The sequence below is a fragment of the Nycticebus coucang genome, chromosome 22 (genome assembly GCF_027406575.1).
Source record: "Nycticebus coucang isolate mNycCou1 chromosome 22, mNycCou1.pri, whole genome shotgun sequence".
NCBI classification, from domain to species: Eukaryota; Metazoa; Chordata; class Mammalia; order Primates; family Lorisidae; genus Nycticebus; species Nycticebus coucang.
The window spans coordinates 39,127,125-39,148,211 of NC_069801.1; the positions used below are offsets into that span (position 1 = coordinate 39,127,125).

General features: G+C 45.2%; 1 protein-coding gene and 1 long non-coding RNA gene across 2 annotated transcripts; one reads left to right on the forward strand and one right to left on the reverse strand.

Moving 5' to 3' along the window:
* Nucleotides 1–948: 948 nt before the first annotated feature.
* LOC128574889 (uncharacterized) lies at nt 949–12,855 on the reverse strand. Its single transcript, XR_008376875.1, has 3 exons — nt 12,753–12,855; nt 3,779–3,995; nt 949–1,342 (listed from the first exon to the last, which is right to left on the reverse strand). It is a non-coding gene; the product is annotated as an uncharacterized LOC128574889 (long non-coding RNA).
* On the forward strand, nt 1,709–18,080 carry MPL (MPL proto-oncogene, thrombopoietin receptor). The gene is made up of 12 exons (XM_053575844.1): nt 1,709–1,809; nt 1,960–2,092; nt 2,410–2,588; nt 3,143–3,441; nt 3,845–4,007; nt 4,679–4,805; nt 10,128–10,312; nt 10,453–10,595; nt 12,651–12,810; nt 13,042–13,138; nt 16,133–16,220; nt 16,410–18,080. Exons 1-12 carry the CDS (start codon nt 1,731–1,733, stop codon nt 16,662–16,664), a joined length of 1,908 nt encoding a protein of 635 aa, XP_053431819.1. The 5' UTR covers nt 1,709–1,730; the 3' UTR covers nt 16,665–18,080.
* Nucleotides 18,081–21,087: the final 3,007 nt, after the last annotated feature.

Sequence of the window (21,087 nt, forward strand, 5' to 3'; positions counted from 1 at the left end):
AGAGTAAGAGAAAGAGGAACTGAAGAATAGTACTAAGGGTTGGGTTTGAGCAACTGTGTAGAAGGTGATGCTATTTACAGAGGTTGGCAAGACTACAGGGGCGAAAAACAGGTTTAGAGGTGGGAAAAAGAATCAAGAGTTTTATATTGGCTGTCATAAGTAAAAGATGCTTAATTAGACACATTAGCGGAAAAGCTAAGCAGGCAGTCAGCTGTCCAAATCTGGAGCCCAGGGAAGAAGTCACAGTTAGAGATGTTAATTTTGAAGGCATCATCATATACATGGCATCCAAAGCTATGAATGGTAAGCTATGTTCCCCTCTCACTTGCTCTGACAGAAGTTTCCACAGTCTTTGTTGGAGACTGAGGAGGCAAGTCCATTGGTCCTTATAACTTAGGGTTGGGTTTGAGCAACTGTGTAGATGGTGGTGCTATCTGGACCACCAGAAATAGAAAGCTGGACAGGGCTAAGGACAAACTCAGCTCAGGGACTGCTTGCAGAGAAACAGTGCCAGATAAGCCAGGACTTCACAGGAAGGCTGAAGGATTTCCCTTTATTAACTCCACTCCTCACAATTCTCTGTTAGTAAAATTAATTCAGAAGGAGGAAGAAAAGAAGATAATGTTGGGGATGATGTCACTTAGTCAGGAAAAGCGAGAACAGGAGCCCCAGCTGAGGCCTGAAAGGTTAAATGTGGGTGTTAATATGGCTATGCACCCTCTCCCCAACCTCAGTCTCACCCCTTCCACACAAGGGTCACAGCTCCTAGAATGGGCATACAGTCCACCCACTTACAATACCCCCAGGAGGAGATCTGGGGTCCAAGAATAGGGTCATTCCCTTGGCTCTGTTCCTAATGCAAAGAACATGAACATAGGCTAAAGAGCTGAGCCCTCTGATTCTGAGAAAGTCAGATAAGAGCACTGAAGACCATCAACTCTCAGACTTTTATATTCACGTAACTTGGGCATTTTGGTAAAATTCAGATTCTGTTTTAGTAGGCCTGTGGTGGGGCCTAAGATTCTAACAAGCTCTTCTGACAAGCTCCCAAGTAAGGCTATTACCACTGGTCTGCAGACCACACTTCCAACAGCAAGGGGCCAGAGGCAGCTGTGGTGACCGCCCAAATGCAGGGCAATGTCCAGTTCAGGAGAATGAGAATGTGTTCATTTATGCACAAAGTCATAGAATCCATTACAGTGGGCCATGGTTGTGAGGCTGGCAGTCACTTCTCAGAAGATTACACCTCTCAAGAACATAGCACTTGGGTTCTGAAGAGCTTTGCCCCTTAGTAAGTATGTGACCTTGGGCAAATCTTCTCCGCACCTCAGTTTCCTCATCTCTATAATGAAAATAATAAAATTATTATGAGGATTATCTGATTCAATAAAGTGCTGAATGGCTGATGCTAGTATATCCTTCCATAATAGTTAACCCACGTGTGGAGGCACAGTCTACTTTTGGTGCATGGTCAGACACACAACCCCCATCTCCCTCCCACCAAAAGACTCATGTCCTCTCTTTCTAATTCTTCTTGCCTTCCTTCCCACTCCTCCCCCTCCCTTGGCCCCTGGCCCCAGTGTGGTCTGGATGGGCCCCAGAGGGGCAGGGACAGGGACAGGACGTGGGGCTGTATCTGACAGGAACCTGAGGGGCTGGCCCAGCAGGCGACTGGGGCCCGGCTTCCTGAAGGGAGGATGGGCTGAGGCAGGCACACAGTGCCGGAGAAGATGCTCTCCAGGGCCCTCTTCATGGTCACCTCCTGCCTTCTCCTGGCTCCCCAAAACCTGGCACAAGTCACCAGCCAAGGTGAGGTGTGCAGAGGGTGGAAATCACCCATGCCTAGGAAGAGGGAGCCCTGGAAGGGAATGGAGAGGAGAGGGTTCCCACTGGTCCCCTACGCCTGCCCATAAATGTGCCTGGGAGGACCCAGAGCCCAACCCATCAACTGTTTCTCAGATGTCTCCTTAGTAGCCTTGGACTCAGAGCCCCTGAATTGTTTCTCCCGAACATTTGAGGATCTCACTTGCTTCTGGGATGAGGAAGAGGCAGCACCCAGTGGGACATACCAGCTGCTGTATGCCTACCCAGGGTAGGTGCTGAGCTGTGCCCCACTCCCTGTATATCTGCCCCTGCACTCAGCTCAGCTGAGTCCCACTCCAAGGGTTTCCCTGTCTTTGGGCCTATCCAGGGACTATTCTAAGTACATGCCCTAGGTAGCCACTTTATGGAAAGATGTGCTTTGGTTATATGCAGGCTCAAGCCCCTACACAATCCCTAATCCCACGTGTCCCAAGCAGTGAGAAGAAAAACAGCAGTAATGGAAACAGAACTTGGTCGTGGGCCCAGGCTGCTTCCTCAGGTCTGAGCATGATGACTGTGTAGGTAGGACCTCTCCTATGCCAACAGGGAGATGCCCCGGGCCTGCCCCCTGAATTCCCAGAGTGTGCCCCCCTTTGGAACCAGATATGTGTGCCAGTTTCCTGCCCAGGATGAAATACGCCTCTTCTTTCCACTGCACCTCTGGGTGAAGAATGTGTTCCTAAACCAGAATAAGACCGAGCGAGTGCTCTTTGTGGATAGTGTGGGTAAGGGCCCTCTTCCCATCACCCTGCCCCTCCATTTGCTGTCCCCAGCCTGGCTCCTATAATCAGAGTTGTCCATGCTATTTCAGGACAGCAGAGATGCCACCCATTACCAGATCCCTACCCCAAGATTCCCTGTCATTCCTCCCAGCTTAGGCATCCAGAGCTAAATTATGACCACAAATCATTTCACATCGGGACACCCTGGTCCTACTATTGTCCACATATTCACTTACTCACCTGTCCAGCAGTTACAGAATACCTACTCTGTGCCAGACACTGTGCTTGGTGATAAAGACATAGGGATAAAAAGAGATCCCTGCTTTCAAGAAGCACTGTCTTACAAACCATTATCCTACATCAAGGTCACTGTTCTCATGAGGGAAGGGCAAAGTAAGAGGCCTTCCTGGCCTGCCCTTCAGGAGAATGGTCTATGATCTATCTGAATCCCAATCCTGCCCCCAGTTCAGCCACCAGCACCCCCCTCTTTAGTTCATGGATTGAGCCACAGACCGTGCCACTCAGAGAGTTCTAATGTGCCCCTGTTTTGTCCTCAGGCCTGCCAGCTCCCCCCAGTATCATTGAGGCCAGAGGTGGGAGCCAGCAAGGGGAACTTCAGGTCAGCTGGGAGGCCTCGGCTCCTGAAATCAGTGAATTCCTGAGGCATGAACTCCGCTACAGCCCCAAGGATTCCAAGAACTCCACTGGTCCCACAGTCATGCAGCTGATGGCCACAGAAACCTGCTGCCCCACTCTGCAGAGGCCAAACTCGGCCCCTGCTCTGGACCAGCCTCCATGTGCTCAGCCCACAATGCCCCGACAGGATGGACTCAAGCAGACTTTCCCAACTACAGAAGTAGTCCAGCCCTCTTCTTCTCTACCTCCCATCCCTTACCCTCAATTTTGCCCCAGGAAAGGACAGGCCATACTTTGGGGATTCCAAGCTGGGTTGGTGCTTGGGGAGTTATAGGCTCTGATTAGCCCTCAGGAGTCATGGCTAGTTAGAAATTTCCTACTTTGGGTCATTCACACTGGCAAAATTGAGGGCTTTTTTCTCCAAATTAATGGAGATGTCCCTAAAAACCCCTGAGCAGTACCTCAAACCCACTGACCTGGCCCCTAGTTTGTCTGCATAACTGTCAAGTAAAGAGTTGAGCTCCTCTCCAAAGGGATGCTATGGAGACATCACTTACACGGGATGGAGGCTGTCTTGGCTGAGAGGCAGACCTAGGTCCTGAGGCTGGGTCTTTTCTCCCAAGGTTCCATCTCTGACAGTGATGGGAGGAAGCTGCCTCATCTCAGGGCTCCAGCCTGGCAGATCCTACTGGCTCCAGCTACGCAGCCAACCAGATGGGGTCTCCCTCCGTGGCTCCTGGGGATCCTGGTCCTCCCCTGTGACTGTGGACCTGCCTGCAGATGCAGGTGAGTCAATAAGAGAATAGGGAGATTTCTTTTTTAAGTCTCCACTAGGTGCAGTGGCTCAAGCCTAGCATTCTGGGAGGCTGAGGCAGGAGGATCACTTGAGCTCAGCAGTTCAAGACCAGCCTGAGCAAGAATGAGACCCCATCTCTACTAAAAGTAGGGAAATTAGCTGGGCATTGTACTGGGCACCTGTAGTCCCAGCAACTTGGGAGGTTGAGGCAGGAGGATCACTTCAGGCCAGGGGTTTGAAAGTGTGAGCTAGACTGATACCATGGCACTCTAGCTTAGCCAACAGAGTGAGATTATATCTTAAAAAGTCTCTAGAGATCAGCTGCTCGGGAGGCTGAGGCAGGAGAATCGCTGAAGCCCAAGAGCTAGAGGTTGCTGTGAGTTCTGTGACATCATGGCACTCTACTGAAGGCGGTAAAGTGAGACTCTGTCTCTACAAAAAAAAAAAAAAGTCTCTAGAGAGACTTGATATTGATATGAGGGCTCTGGGGACGGACCATGGTCCCAGGATGACCTCAAACTTACCATTGGATAGGATGAACTATGTTCAGGAGAGAAGAAACAGCAGTAGCAAATGTTCTAAGTTATGTATGTAAAAATGATCTGAATATCCTATAGAGTACTGGGACATGAGACCTGATGGACTTATTTTTTTACCTCAGTGGCAATTGGACTGCAATGCTTTACCTTGGACCTGAATAAAGTCACCTGTCAGTGGCGGCAACAGGACCATGCTAGCTCCCAAGGCTTTTTCTACCACAGCAGGGTGCAGTGTTGCTTCAGAGATAGGTAAGGATTGATGTTATGGGAGAGAGGCACAATCTCCTTCTTTTTTTTTTTTTTTTTTTTGAGACAGTCTCAAGCTGTTGTCCTGGGTAGAGTGCCATGGCATCATAGCTTATAGCAACCTCCAACTTGGGCTCAAGTGATCCTCTTGCCTCAGTTTTTCTATTTTTAGTAGAGACAAGACCTCACTTTTGCTCAGGCTGGTCTCAAACTCTTAAACTCAAGCAATCCACCCTCCTCCCAGAGTGCCAGGATTACAGGTATGAGCCACCGGGTCCGGCCTAAGAGGCACAATCTTACAGAAAGAAAGAAGAGATAGTTCTTGGTCCTCTTTGCTATCCTCCCTTGGTCCTCTACACTCTCCTTCCTTGTTTCAAAACCAAACAGCCTTCATGCTCTCTGATTTATTCTCTCATCCTCTATGGGATATTTTATCTCCTCAACCTCCCTCTTTCCCCATCGGGAACACTTTGGTTTAATTCAGCCTTAATCATGTCACATGAACCACTGCAACAGCCTACAGTCTCATTCACCTCCAAGTTATCCCCCATTCTGCTAAGGACAGTGACATTTTTCAAGCTCAAACTTTACATGATCTTTGTAAAATTCTAACTTTGCAGTCTTCCCATTCTCAGATGGATACTGAAAGGATTATTTATTATCTATTAAGTCCATACAAAATTGAGGCTGGCTCTCAAGGACTGCTACCAAACACCTCAACAATCCTCCTTCACTCTCAAAAAAAAAAAAGTCTTTAACTCTCTCCATATCCAATCTATAACCAGGTTTTATTGATTTTACCTATGAAATATCTCTAGAATCCATCTACTTTTGTCTATCACTGCCAATATCCTAGTACAACACATCATCACTCTCACTTGGACTATTGAAGTGACCTAGTCAATGATCACCTTGAATCCTTCAGAGGAGTCTCCACTTAAGAGCTGAAGGAATCTTTAAATGTACAAAATGAACATAACACTCCCTGTTTAAAAATCTTTAATAGCTTCCCACTGACCTTAGGATATAGATAAGGACTTAAAAAGTTCTAAGAGATTCAGGTGCTGCCTATGCCTTCAGCTTCATTTTATCCTATGCTGTCCTGGCCCCATATGTCCCTGCACTGGCCTTCTTGGGTTCCCTCATATCTGGCAAATTCTCTCTTGCCTTTAGGTCGTTTCACACGCCATTTACCTAGCCCTCCTGTCTTTACTCAACTTCTACTTATCCTTCAGATCTCAACTCAAGTATTACTTCCTGGGGAAAGCCTTCCCTGACTTCCTTACTAGATTCAGTGACACTATTATACATTCTTGTTGTATTAGTCCTTTCTATTTATCATAGTTATAATATTACATTTATATGCTGTGTGATTATGTGTTTGATAACAGAAGTCTCTCTCAGAACTTCCAGTGGAGAAAGGCTGATCTTGACTGTATATGACCCATAAAGGCAAAGTCAATGTCTGTTTTTACTCACCAATGTACCCTTTCCTGCCACAGTGCCTGGAACATAGTAGGTGCTCAGTAAAAAATTGTCGATTTAGTGAATAATGAAAAAAATTGCTATTAACAGTTTTAATGTAGTCTTCCAGTTTTTTATAACTATATACAGTATTTAATTTTTTAGTGTAAGTTGGATTGTATTTATGTATATAGTTTGTTAATTTACCTTTTTACTTAAAAAATGTCTTAGAGATCATCACAAAGAGATGTAACTCATTTTTTTTTTTTTTTAGAGACAGAGTCTCATTTTATCGCCCTCGGTAGAGTGCCATAGCATCACAGCTCACAGCAACCTCGAACTCCTGGGCTTAGGTGATTCTCTTGCCTCAGCCTCCTGAGTAGCTGGTACTACAGGCATCCGCCACAACACCCAGCTATTTTTTGTTGCAGTTTGGCCGGGTCGGGTTCGAACCCACCACCCTCAGTATATGGGGCCAGCACCCTACCCACTGAGCCACAGGCACCACCCAACTCATTCTTTTTTGCCAATGCCCTGTATAACACATCATCACTCTCACTGGGACTACTGAAGAGACAGTAGGAAATAATAACTTCTGTTTTGCCACCATTTAATCCAGGGGTCCTCAAACTGGCCCGCGGGCCACATGAGGCAGTGTGATTATATTTGTTCCTGTTTTGTTTTTTTACTTCAAAATAAGATATGTGCAGTGTGCATAGGAATTTATTCATAATTTTTTTTTAAACTATAGTCTGGCCCTCCAACAGTCTGAGGGACCGTGAACTGGCCCCCTGTTTAAAAAGTTTGAGGACCCCTGCTTTAATCCATTCACAGGACCTCCGTGCACAGATTCAGTGAATGGATTAAAGGGTGGCAAAACAGAAGTTATCATTTCCTCTACCAAAACCTGCTCTTCCTCTACTGGTTTCCACCCTACCATCAACTCAGTTTTCTAGGCCTGAAAAATAAAAATCATCCTGGACTTCTCCCGTTCCTACATCTTCCAGGTCCAATCAGAAGTAGTCTTGCCATTTCTACCACTTCAATACCTCTTCTCTCATCTCTTTCCTTCTATCCTACTGCCACTACTCTGTTTTCACACCCCCATCATTTGCACATGAAAAACCAAAATAGTGTCCTAATGGATTTCTCTGCTTCTAGTCTTGCTCACAAATCCTTTTTTTGAGACACAGTCTCACTCTGTGGCCCTGGGTAGAGTACCATGGCATCATCATAGCTCACAGCAACCTCAAACTCTTGGGCTCAAGCAATTCTTTTGCCTCAGGTTTCTATTTTTAGTAGATATGGGATCTTACTCTTGCTCAGGCTGGTCTTGAACTCCTAAGCTCAAACAATCCACCTGCCTTGGCCGCCCAGAGTGCTAAGATTATAGGCATGAACCATCACACCCGGCCCCTCACAAATCCTTTCTAAAAACTGCAGTTAGAGTTCTAAAAACTGCAGTTAAAGAACAAAGCTAAATACGATACTTCCCTACTTAAAATACTTAAAAGTCTTGATAATTGCCATAAGATTAAGTTCAGGCTCCACAGAAAGGCCACAGGACCATCTGTGACACGGTCTACAGTCTCACATTTACCATTTACTACCAGGCCCCCTATGCTAAAAACCATCTGAACCACATAGAATTTCCCCCAAAGCACCACACTCTCTTATCTGTGCATAAGCATGTGCCTGGGATGCCTGTTTGACCCCTTTCTATCCTATTTTTAGTATGAAAGTCAGTCTAAAGACTGCCTTATCCAGTAAGTGTTCCCTGATCCTCCCCATCTGGGTTAGACGCTTCTCTCTCTGATGCTCTCAAGCCAGCCTATGCATACCACAGAAAAATATCTCTTCTCTGTCTCTCCCACTGAAATAAGAGCTCCTTGGAGATGATTAGATTCCTCTGTGTACTCATAGCTCCTAGCACAGTGCCTGACACAACATACATGATAAATAATTTTGGTGAGGGAAGGCCATTTAGGGGTTATAATCAGAAAGGAAACATGATTCATTTGTTCAATAAACAATTATCAAGGGGCCAGGCACAGTGGCTCACGCCTATAATCCTAGCACTCTGGGAGGCTGAGGTGGGTGGATTGCCTGAGCTCACAGGTTGGAGACCAGCCTGAGCCAGAGTGAGACCTCGTCTCTAAAATAAGCTGGGCATTGTGGCAGGCACCTGTACTCTCATCTACTTGGGAGGCTGAGACAAAAGAATCACTTGAGCCCAAGAGTTTGAAGTTGCTGTGAGCTATGATGCCACAGCACTCTTCCAAGGGTGACAAAGTGAGACTCTTTCTCAAAAAAAAAAAAAAAAAAGAAAGAAAAACAAACCAGAAAACAAAAAACAAGTATTGAGAATGAGTATGTACAAAACCCTGGAGATAGACAAAGTGACAAATAAAACAGAAGAGGTTCCAGCATTGTGGAAGCTTACATTTCAGTTGTGGGGAAGAAAGGAAGATGAGCAAACAAGTTAAAAAGGAAAAAAAAGTAGGAACAAGGTTATATGAGGTCTGACAATTTTTTTTTTTTTTTTCAGTTTTTGGACGGGGCTGGGTTTGAACCCACCACCTCCGGCATATGGGGCCGGTGTCCTACTCCGGTGTCACCGGAGATCTGACAATTAAGTTCTCAAACTTATCCTAGAAAAAGTGCTACATAGTGCTATTCATTGCTGAATATCATTGAAGGTGAGTGTAGTGATATTCAGCAATGAGGTATGTAGCACTTTTGTAGGATGAGTTTGCAAACTTAATTGTTCAACTTATATGACAGAGATTGGGTAAGGGGTGCTAATTTAGGCCGAGTGGTCAGGAAAAGCCTCACCTGGGAGGTGACAGGTGAAGTGAGATCTAAGTAGCAAGAAGAAATGAGTCAAGTGAAGATGAACAATCAGAGCAATCCAGGGCAAAGGCAAAGTGCAAAGACAGTGCATTTGAGATATGCGGCACAGAAAGAAGGTCCATGTGGATGAAGGCTGACAAACTGGCACGAGAAACATAGGAGGTAAGGATGGCAAGGTTAGGAGCAACAAAATCATACAGTCCTATAAACCCTGGAGTTGAGTTTGGATTTTATTCCAGGTAAGATGAAGAGCCAATGAAGGATTTTATGCAAAAAAGTGACATGATATGATTTATATTTTTAAAATATATGTTTCTCTGTGAAATTGTAAATAAGAGTTCTATCAGTTAGAAATTTGCCTTAATCCAAGCACAATAATGGTGATTTCCTCTCATGTGGCAGTGGTAAAAATCAAAATAAATAGATTTGTGATATATTCTGGAAATTATCACATCAATATTTTTGGAAGCAAATTCTGATAGCTATGTGGAAAACAAATCAAAGGCAGTGGCAAAATTGGAGGCAGAAAATCCAGTTAGGAGGCTTTTGTAATAATCTAATAGCAAAATAACACATGGGGGTGAATAAGAGGGCTGCTATATAAGAACAAATTATAAATATAGTGTGTTTTCTTCCAGAAAGACTAAGTCTCTTTAATCTTGAAAACAATCCTATTAACCCCTTTTACAAATGGAAGGAAACTAGGGCAGAGATAAAACAAGTAATTTGCCCAAAGTTATATACTGGTAAACCAAGACCTGAATGCTATAGCCAATGCTATTTTCACTTACTATGCTAGATCTTTTCTCAAAGAGAAGAGGCTAGACAACAAAGCAGACTTCAGAAAATAAAATGCCATGATATGAAGATGGACGGAAAGTCCCGGAGGCCCACTAAGGGAGACATTGGATTATAATCCATGCAGGCCATAGTTTCTATGGGATAGGGAGTATCAGGATTGGTCTCAGCACAGGCCTGATTCAATGACTCTGTGGGGCTGGCTCTTAGGTACCCCATCTGGCAGAAGTGTGAAGAGGAAGAGAAAACAAATACAGGATTACAGACCCCCCAGTTCTCTCGCTGCCACTTCAAGTCACAAAATAACACTGTTATTCACGTTCTTGTGGAGGTGACCACAGCCCAGGGTGCTGTTCACAGCTACCTGGGATCCCCTTTTTGGATCCACCAGGCCGGTAAGGACTTTCTTCCCACCCCCACCAAATCTGACCCTCTGCCCAAGATCCTAACTCTGACACTTCTGACCTATGGCCCTGGTGGCATGATGCCTCATGCACCTAAAGGCTTAAATTAGTCCCTGTTGACATACTTATAGTGCTCATCCCCACCCCAAACTTGCACTGGAAGGAGGTCTCCAGTGGGCAACTGGAATTGGAGTGGCAGCACCCATCATCTTGGGCAGCTCAAGAGACCTGCTATCAACTCCGATATACAGGAGAAGGCCATCAGGACTGGAAGGTATGGCCATGCAGCAAATGCCCACAGGTCTCCTGGCACAGGGTATTCCCGAGGCTTGTCATGTCTGCTAACAGGAGTGAAAGTGTTCATGGATCCAAGTCTTGGCTAGTATATCTGTTTTTATCTGGTCTAACTGGTATCTTAATTGCTCTTGGGCATCTGACACTGCTGTCTACTTTCACTTCATATTTTCTCTTCCCCTTGCCTCTTGGATATGTCTCCCCTGATTTTCTCCCTACCCCTATGACTGAACGTTCTCGCTCTCCTCTCCTGGCTTGCTCTTTTCCACCCTCTATAATATGTTGTGTGTCCTAGAGTCCCATCCTAGGCCCTTTATTCCTCTTGATAAATAAACATGTTCCCCTTAATGCTTCAATATGTAATCATTACACATTAGGAGTTGAAGCAGTGAATGGCAGAGAGGGTCCCACTCAGATATAAACCTTCTTTCTTCTCACTCTTCTTGTTATTTGTCCTTTCAACTTCTCTCCTACCCACAAATGAGAGGAAGCCCATAACTTCCCCAGTGGTTAATAAGCTCTAGCCTCCTCCTGTGTAGTGAAAACTTCCCAGACTCGGATTACACATTAATGATCCCAATTTTACCTTTCCAACCCTAATGCAGAAAGGAACTTATAAACCACAGGCAAATTACCTAAATTTTCCTCATTGGTAAAAAAAGGATAAAGCTAGCTACCTTATAGAGTTATAGCAAAAAATTAAATACTATATATAAATACCTAGCATGCTACCTGACATATAGAAGATGCTCAATATGCATTAGCTAAATATTAGTATCTTTGTCTACTTTTATTCTCATTTACCACACATATATCCAACTTCTTATTAGACAGTTCTATCAACCCCCTCCCCCTCAGATATTTCAGACTTAATGTATTCACAATTGAATTCATCTTCCTCCCTAAGTTTTACTTTTCTATTGAGATATAATTTACATACAATAAAGCATACAAATCTTAAATATATAATTGGTACATGTGTATAATACACCCATCTAACCATAACCAGGACCAAGTTATAAGTTATTTCCAGCACCCTCAGAAGCTCCTTATGCCTACAGCCACCCCACCACCAAAGTAACCACTACCCTGACATTACCATTGATTCATTTTGCCTGTTGAATTTTATAAAATGGAACCACAAATTATGTCTTCCCCAAACTTTCTTCTCTGTCCCTCATCTGACAATGGCACCCACCTATTACCAAAGCCTAGAAGAACTTTTCACTCTTCTTCCTTTCCTCATATGCCTTCCCCCTATTTATTAGCAAGTAAGCTGAGTACAATATGTGCCAACAGTCGTCAAATACCTATTACAACTGCCTTAGCCTATTATGTGACCATCCAGTTCTCCTGTCCACACTTTTGGCACACTGAACTACTCTGCAACACCCAACCACGCAGTTTGAGGAGCACTAAATCATACTTTGGGTTCTCATGGTGCCTTGCACTAAGTCATTGTGATTATTTTCCTGTTTGGATGTTTCGCCTATTAGACATGTGAGAGTCCGTGTTTTATTTCGTTTTCTCAAGTGCCTACCCCAGTGTTTGGCTTATCACAAACAGTTCGCAATGCCTTTCTGCTTGCACACATACGTGATGCTCGTACCCCAGCATCTGGCATCCTCTGCGGCACGGGCTTCATGTGACCTGGTCTGTGTGGCTCTAAGTATCTGAGTGTCTTGGGTGGCCATCGCCTGACTTGGAGTTATGGTGAGGGCATCCTGCAGGGCGTATGTGTACTGGGATCTCTGCGAGGGCCTACCGCGGACATGCGTGTCAGGATGCGGAGCTCCCCAACCAGGGAATGTATCCTGGCACACTTCTCTCAGGCGGGGAGTGGCCGGGCCAGTAAGAAGCTCTCGGTCAGGGTCCTCTATCCTGAATGTTTCTACCGGGAAACGTGTTTTCCGCCGCTGAGGCCCTTTGTGTGGATCCTCAACCGCCCAGGGATTCAAAGCGGTAGGATTTTGGTCATGTGGCGGCCAGGTTCTCCAGGCCCGGACGCCAGGCTACAGCACGCTTTTCTGCGTAGGTTCTGGAGCCGCCTCTCGGAGCCCAGGGAGGGACCCTGGAGCTGCGCCCGCGATCTCGCTACCGTTTACAGCTGCGCGCCAGGCTCAACGGCCCCACCTACCAAGGCCCCTGGAGCTCCTGGTCCGACCCAGCGAGGGTGGAGACCGCCTCGGAGACCGGTGAGTCGAGCCAGGGCACAGCCGAAGGACTGGGCACCGGCGGCGGGGAAAGGGATAACGGAAAAGAGTCGAACGAGGAGGGGCGGGGCTCTGACCTCACCGGTCTGCGGCTGCGCTGGTTTCTGCGGTGCCCTGGGGCGGCAGGGGGCGGAGCCAGAACCGAGTCTGGTGGGTCTGGAGACCCGGCTTTCACCAGGGTCTGCTGAGGTCTGAAGTTTTTTTGTCCCTTAGCCTGGATCTCCTTCGTGATTGCTCTGCTCCTCGTGATGGGCCTCAGCGCCCTTCTGGGACTGCTGTTGCTGAGGTGGCAGTTTCCTGCGCACTACAGGTACCGCCCCCAACATGCGGGAAACCGGCCTCGGCGCCGGGGAGCTAGACGCCTCTAAACAAGCATCTCACGATCACTCTGTGACACCCGCTCTCCGGGCCACCGCTCGTCCACACCTATGGCTTCAGCTGCTTCCTGCCCGTGTCTCCTGGGAGTCGCAGTCTAACATATCCACTATGTTGGACACTTCAAACAGCCCCACCTTCTGCTGCTCACCTCCGTACCGAGGCTACTGTCCATCCTTCACCCAGGCCGAAATACTTAGGCGCCTGCCTTCCCTCCCTTCCCCCGTCCAAGTGGCCATCAGGTCGGTCATTCCAACTCCTAAACCTAACTCAAACAATGGCCTCCTTTCTCTAGTCCAACATACACTCCCTGACTCACTGAAATGGAGCCTCTTCTTCCTACAAACTCGCGTCACACACCAGCCAGATTAATCTTACTAAAATCCACACATGAACCTATCATGCCCCTCCTTAAATTTAAAAGCTTCCAGGATAGAGTCCAGGCGTCCTAGGATGACAGGCAAGCCTCTGCAAAATCTGGCCCCTGCCAGTACTTCCCCACTCTTCTACCCTACCAAACTGTGGGTGATTTCCTCCACAAGCCAAGTGGTTTTACTTGTCAGTGCCTTTGCACATAATGTCCTCTCTGCCTGAAATAGCCTCCCCGTCTGACTGAACTTATTCATCTTTAAATAACTTTCTTCACCAACTCTTAAGAAACCTTTGCTTCGTTGGCTACTATGTGCACTCCAATACAGAACCAATCGTGTTTTACTGCATTTATTTCTTTATATAGCTTCCCTGTTATACCTTACTTGGTCATCTTTAGATCCTTAGCACAGTACCTGCCAAATATCAGGCTCTTAAATAAATGTCGATAATAAGTGACTCATTTATGTGGAATACTAAGGCTGAGGAGAAACATCATTGGAGGCTATAAACATGAAGTATAGAATCCATCCCACTTCAATCCTTCAGTTGAACATCTGCTAATTCAAGACTTTGCTCACAAGTCAGCTCCTCCAAGTAGCACTTTTTTTTCTTTTGAAGATGGAGTCTTGCTCTGTCAACCTGGGTAGAGTGCCATAATGCTCTTTATGGGCTCTTGCTCTTGCTCAGGCTGGTCTCCAACTCCTGTGCCTCTCAGAGTGCTATGTTACAGGCATGAGCTACCACACCTGGCCCAGGTAGCATCTTTTGATGATCCTAGGCTGGTTCAGGTGCCACTCTTATGGATTTCCATCTCTCTTTGAAATGTCTTTCTTTGATCTTTTAATCTGCCCATGTGGACTGCACACAGTAGCTCATGCCTGTAATCCCAGCACTTTGGGAGGCTGAGGCAAAAGGATTGCTTGAACCCAGGAGTTTGAGACCATCTTGGGCAACATAGTGAAACCCCCATCTCTACAAAAAAAATTTTAAACTTAGCTGGGACTGGTGGCACATGCCTGTAGTCCCCAGCTATTCAGGAAGCTGAAGCAGGAGGATCACTTCATCACAGAAGTTTGATGTGCCGATGAACTATGATCAGGCCACTGCACTCCAGCCTGAGTGACAGAGTAAGACCCCATCTCTAGAAAATAAATAAATAAAATCAATCTGCCCATATGTATGAGCAGACTGGAGGTAGCCAGAGCCAACAAAAAAGTTGGGAAAGAAGATGTTGCTGAGCCAGGCATACTCAGTTCCTTTTCCCTAACTGTAAATCAGTCCTCCTCCCCTAAGGAGGATAGATATAAGTGATGTCTCAGAAGAGGCCTGAAATGTCATTCAGCTGAAGTCCCTCCATGGGAAAATATGAAGATAAAGAATTGGAGGATCTCCCAACATGCCTTAATCCATACTTTTCCCAGATAGCACATCCTGTCCACTAACTTACTAATAAGCTCCACTGGTTCTCTTCATTCATTCATTCAACTAATTTCTTGACCACCTACTATAGCCAGACACTATTCTATACCCTGGGGATACAAGAGTCAGCGAATAGACAAACCCTCTGCTCTTGTGGAGCTTACATTCTAGTAGGGTGAGATAGACAAAACCAAATATATATAATAATGTCAGAATTATATTAATACAATAAGTGTTATAAAGGAAAACAAAGCTGAGCAGGAGATAGAGTGATGGGGAAGAGAGGTGGTACTATAGTAGTAGGTACTTATCTGTGGTTTTGCTTTCTGTAATTTCAGTTACCCTCCGTCAACCACAGTCTGAAAATATTAAATGGAAAATTCCAGAAATAATTCATAAGTTTTAAGTTGTCCTTGAGTAATGTGATGAAATCTCTTGCTGTCCCACTCCATTCTGCCCAGGACAGGAATCATCCTTTTGTCCAGCATATGCACACTGTATACGCTCCCTACCCACCAGTCATTTAGTAGCCATCTCTATTATCAGATCCACTGCCATGGTATTGTAGTGCTTATGTTCCAGGAACCCTTATTTTACCTAATAATGGCTCCAAAGTGCAAGAGCAGTGATGCTGACATACTGCTATAATTGTTCTATTTTTATTAGTTATTGTTAATCTCTTACTGTGCTTAATTTATACTTTATCAATGGGTACGTATGTATAAGAGTATACACCCCTGGTTTCCGGCATCTACTGGAGATCTTAGAACATATTCCTGGAGGATAAGGGGAGACCAGTGTCTTTAAGGCACAGTAGTCAGGGAAGACCTCTCTGTGACATTTGAGCAGAGATCTGAATGAAATGAGAGAATGAATTGAGTGTCCCAGGCAGGGAGAACCAAGTACAAAGGCCCTGATGCAGGAATGTTTGAGGAAAGCCCCACCACTCTTTGTTGAACCTGCTGCCACTGATTTCCCTCTCCTACCTACACTCCTCTACTTTATTGCCTTGACAACACTCTTATCTCTCCAAGCCTCTCTCCTTGCCTGCACTGCCTCCTCCACTTCCCCACCTCAGTGGTCTCTTCATCCCTCCCAATCACACCCATAATTTAGTCTCTTCTTTATTTTCCCTCAGGAGACTGAGGCATGCCCTGTGGCCCTCACTTCCAGACCTGCACCGGGTCCTAGGCCAGTACCTTAGGGATACTGTGGCCCTGAGTCCGGTGAGTGTTCTTCCACCAACACTGCCTTGGTGTTGGATCCTTGCTCCTACAACACAGTGTGTTCAAGGTCCTTATCCACCAGTGTACCATCCCCAGATACCACTACTGCCTATTTCCACTTTCTGCACAATTCAGCCCTTCCTCCCACAGGACCTGCACTAATCCAACTCCTCTCCCTGCATCTCACAGCCTAAGGCCACTGTCTCAGATACCTATGAAGAAGTGGAACCCAGCCTCCTGGAAATCCTACCTAAATCCTCAGACAGAAGCCCTTTGCCCCTGTGTTCCTCCCAGACCCAGATGGACTATCGAGGATTGCAGCCTTCTTGCCTGGGGACCATGCCCCTATCCGTGTGCCCACCCATGGCTGAGTCAGGGTCCTGCTGTACCACCCACATTGCCAACCATTCCTACCTACCACTAAGCTGTTGGCAGCAGCCCTGAGGGTGGGCTCCTCACTCCCAGTACCCTGGGCAGATCTTAATCCTCTGGATCTCTTTGTGAATCTCTCTATCCTACCAACCCCCAACATAAACACATCAGACCTCACCTCCATCCCCCTCTGCCTACACTTAAAGTTGGGCTTCACAGCTCTGATCTACCCATATTGCTGCTAACATAAACCCAGGACTTTTCTGTACAGACAGGCTCACTTGACTAAGCTACTCCAACTTTTACCTTTGTTCTCTCTTTAATGCCAAACTCCTTGAAAACAAGTCTCTACGTCTTCACTTGCTATTTACTTGTCAGACTATTGCAATTAGTTCCCCCACTACTACTTTGCTAATGAAACTGCCCAGGCAAAGTTCACCTCAAATCGTCTAATTACAAGATCCAATGGAATCTTGTTAATCATCAGTTTATTTGATCTCTCTGTAGCATTCGTCATGTTTGACTACTCATTTCTCTTTTAAATTTTCTCCTACCTTGATTTCCATAATATTACTTTCTCTCCTGGCTCAGCTCCTACTCCTTTGAGTACATGCATAGTTAAGAGGATAAACTCTGGAGACAGAGCTAAGTTCAATTCCTATCTTTCACACTTGTTAACTGTGCAGCCTTGGGAAAATAACTTAATGTCTTTGAGCCTTAGTTTTCTGAAATATAAAACAGGGTTAATAACAGTACCTGAGTTGTGAAGAGGATTAAGTGAGATAATATAAATAAATCACCATGCCTAACACATAGTAAATGTTTAATATATCTGAACTACTATTGTAATTGTTCCTTCTCTTTTTTTCTTTTTTAAAATTTAAGTGTCCACAAGAAGCATTGATTTTTCTCTCTTATTCTGGTTTCTTCTACTCCTTAATTATTGCAGACCCTCAAGAACCCATTCTTAACACAGTCTTTAATCCCATCTATTCTTATTGCCTTTATTATATGTTGACCATTCCAAAAAAATTTTTTTCTTGGGACAGAGTCTCACTTTGTCACCCTCAGTAGAGTGCAATGGCATCACAGCTCACACTCTTGCCTCAGCCTCCCAAGTAGCTGTGATTATAGGCACCCGACACAACACCCAGCTATTTTTTAGAGACAGGTCTCTAAAAAAGACAGTCTCACTCTTGCTCAGGCTGGTCTTGAACTTGTGAGCTCAGGCAATCCACCCGCCTCTGCCTCCCAAGTGCTGGGATTACAGGCATGAGCCACCATGCCCAGCTCATTCCAAAGTTCTTGTCCCCATCCAGACTTCTACTACAGCATCAATGATACTTTATGAAAGTAACTGTTTACATATGTGTCTCCCACTAGTAGATTGTGAGCTCCTTGAGGGCAAGAGCCATGATTTATTTGTCCTTTTCCCCCAATACCCAGAGTAATGCTTGGTGCATGATAGTAGACCTTCAATAAATGAATGAAATCGTTCTGTGCTATATTACCTCAGTCTGCAAACTTCTCTCATCCTTTAAGCCATTCATATGCAGCAGTAAATGTACATACAAGTTTGGTTATGGTTTTCTCTAACCCATTCATATTCTCAAACAAATGTTTTTTTAGTTGTTGATGTTTTTTGGTTTTTGCTGGCTCCAAATATATACCTTGTATCAGTCAGGGGCTTGGTGGAAACAGATGACATACTCAAATTGAGTAATTTGATGAGAGTTTAATAAAGGGCATGCAGTATTTACAAAGATGAGGGCAAGATTTGGAAAACCATCAAGGAACAGTGCAGTACAATGGGGCTAACCACAAGAAGCTGGCAGCACTCCTGGGCACCAAAGGAGAAGAGGAAGGAGTGGTTCCCAGATCTCCAAAAGAGAGAGGACTGCATGGCAGGAGTTGTGGCCTTGGTAGAGGAATGTGGCAGGAGGGAGCCAGGGGAATAAATAGCTCAAGCTCATGTTCCTCATTCACCAATCTTGGGTTCCTACGCATAGAATCAGAGACTTTCACATGGCTAGGGATGGAAATATGGAGAGTGGATGTACTGAATGTCATCCATTTGCTCCCTCCTGCCACATTCATATGGGCTACATCCATGAATTCCCTTGGGCACTGGTTTCTGTTTGGGTTCCACCAATGGGAGGATGTTATGGGTTGAATTGTGTTCCCATACAGAAATTCAGATATTGTGACCTTATTAACAAATAGGATCATTGCAGATATATCATAATTGGCTAAAATGAGGTCATGGCCCCTAATCCAATATGATTGGTATCCTTATAAAAAAAGGAAATTTGGACACTGATACACAGAGGAAGGAAGCCAAGTGAAAGTGGAGGCAGAAATCATGGTGATGCTTCCACAAGCCAAGAAATGCCAAAGATTGCAAGCAAACCACCAGAACCCTGGGAAGAAGTATGGAACAAACTCTTCCTCACAGCCTTCAGAAGGAACCAACTCTGCTGACGCCTTTATCTGGGAATTCTAGCCTCCAAATCTGTGAGACAATAGTATCTGTCAAAGTACCACTCAGTCTGTGGTACTTTGCTATAGCAGCCAAAGCAAGCTAATACAGAGATCAGAGAATGAGCTACCCAAGCAGCCTGTGCTTGCTGGCTGCACATTCTCCTTATCCCATTCTCTCTGCAGCCCCTTCCAAGTGGGTCTCAAACACCCACTTTCCTGATCCTGGTCTCTCCAAGGTCACTGGTGATTTGTTTCCCAATGGTCAAATCTGACCTTTTTCTGTCATTATTCTACTACTTGACCATTTTATATTAGAACTCCTCCCATTTCCAGGTCCATGTCCATATAACCTCCATTGCCTTCCTCCATTCCTTTATTTTTTAATGTGTAGATTCCTTGGGGTTGTACCCTTATCCTTCTTCTCTACAAGCACTCTTAGTCCAGAATTTGCAGATTGGCCCCCTCAGATATGTTTTGTTTTTGCCCTATATAGAAACTCTCACTGGTTCCACAATGCCTAGAGGATAAAGTCCTAAGTTCATAACTTACTATTTACAGCCCTGACCAGCCTGACACTGAACTACCTCTTCTGTTTTCTGGTGTTCAAGTACTTTCCACTTCTAATGCCAGAACATCCAACTCCTTGTTTTCCAAGGTGATTAGAAATAGAAAATATGAATGCATCAAAGTCAAAGATAATTAACGACATTCAGTTTGAGCAAAAAGCCCTCTGTCATCATCAGGGCTGGTGTTAGGTTAATGATTGAAAACCTAATTTTTCCAGCCTCTTTCTTGGGGCAGTATAGCATATTGTTAGGATTGCAGGAGTTGGTCAGATGGTTTGGATCCTGGTTCCACTACTTATTATTGGCTGTGTGCCTTTGGGCAAGTTTCTAACCTCATTTTGACCCAGGTTTTGTTTTTTTATTTTCTGTAAAATGAAGACAGATCTGCCTTATGAGATTAAGGATTGAACTAACACCTGTAATCCTAGCACTCTGGGAAGCCAAGGCAGGTGGACTGCTAGCTCAGGAGTTGGACAGCCGCCCAAGCAACAGCAAGACCCCTTCTCTAAAAATAACCTGCTTGGCTAGGCTCCCATGCTCAGTGCTTAGGGCGCTGGCCACATACACTGGGGGTGGCAGGTTCAAACCCAGCCCGGGCATGCTAAACAACAATGACAAAAAAAAAAATAGCTGGGCATTGTGGCTGGTGCCTGTAGTCCCAGCTACTTGGGAGGCTGAGGCAAGAAAATCGCTTAAGCTCAAGAATTTGAGGTTGGTGTGAGCTGGGCAACCTAGTGAGACTCTGTCTTAAGTAAGTAAATAAATAAATAAATAAATAAATAAAATAAAATAAAAATAGCCGGGTGCTGTGGCAGGCGCCTGTAGTCCCAGCTACTTGGGAGGCTGAGGCAAGAAGATTGCTGGTGCCCAAGAGTGTGAGGTTGCTGTAAGCTATGACACCATGGCACTCTACCAAGGGCAACAATGTGAGACTCTGTCTCAAAAAGAAAAAAAAAGATTTAACTCAATAATGTATGTAAACTGTTCTAATACAGTAGTTTGCGGATGGTCAATAAATGGTACCATTGTTATTTTTATTATTGCTGCTTCACCTCTGATCATATTCACATAATTCATTTCTGTCATTAGAGCACTGGATTGGGAGTCAAACTTGGACTCCACCAACTTCTTTGTATGACTTAGGGCAAATCCCTCCCCAGGAAGTCGGGATGGGGAGTATGCAGCTTGGACAGTGGGTCTCTGTGCAAGAGTGGGTCTCTAAGATTCCTGACATCTCTAAAGCCTCATGGGAGTAAACCAAAGTGTCTTCCATTGGGTATCTTCCAGATAGGCAGGTTTAGATTCTGGTCCTTTTTCTTGGCTTTAAGGAATTCCCTTTCCCTCTTTCAGCTTCATTTTCACTGTTTGTAAAACAACAGCAAACAAAATAAACACGCATGTTACTTCCTTTCTAACCGGGGTTTCCACCAGGCACATAAGGAGATACA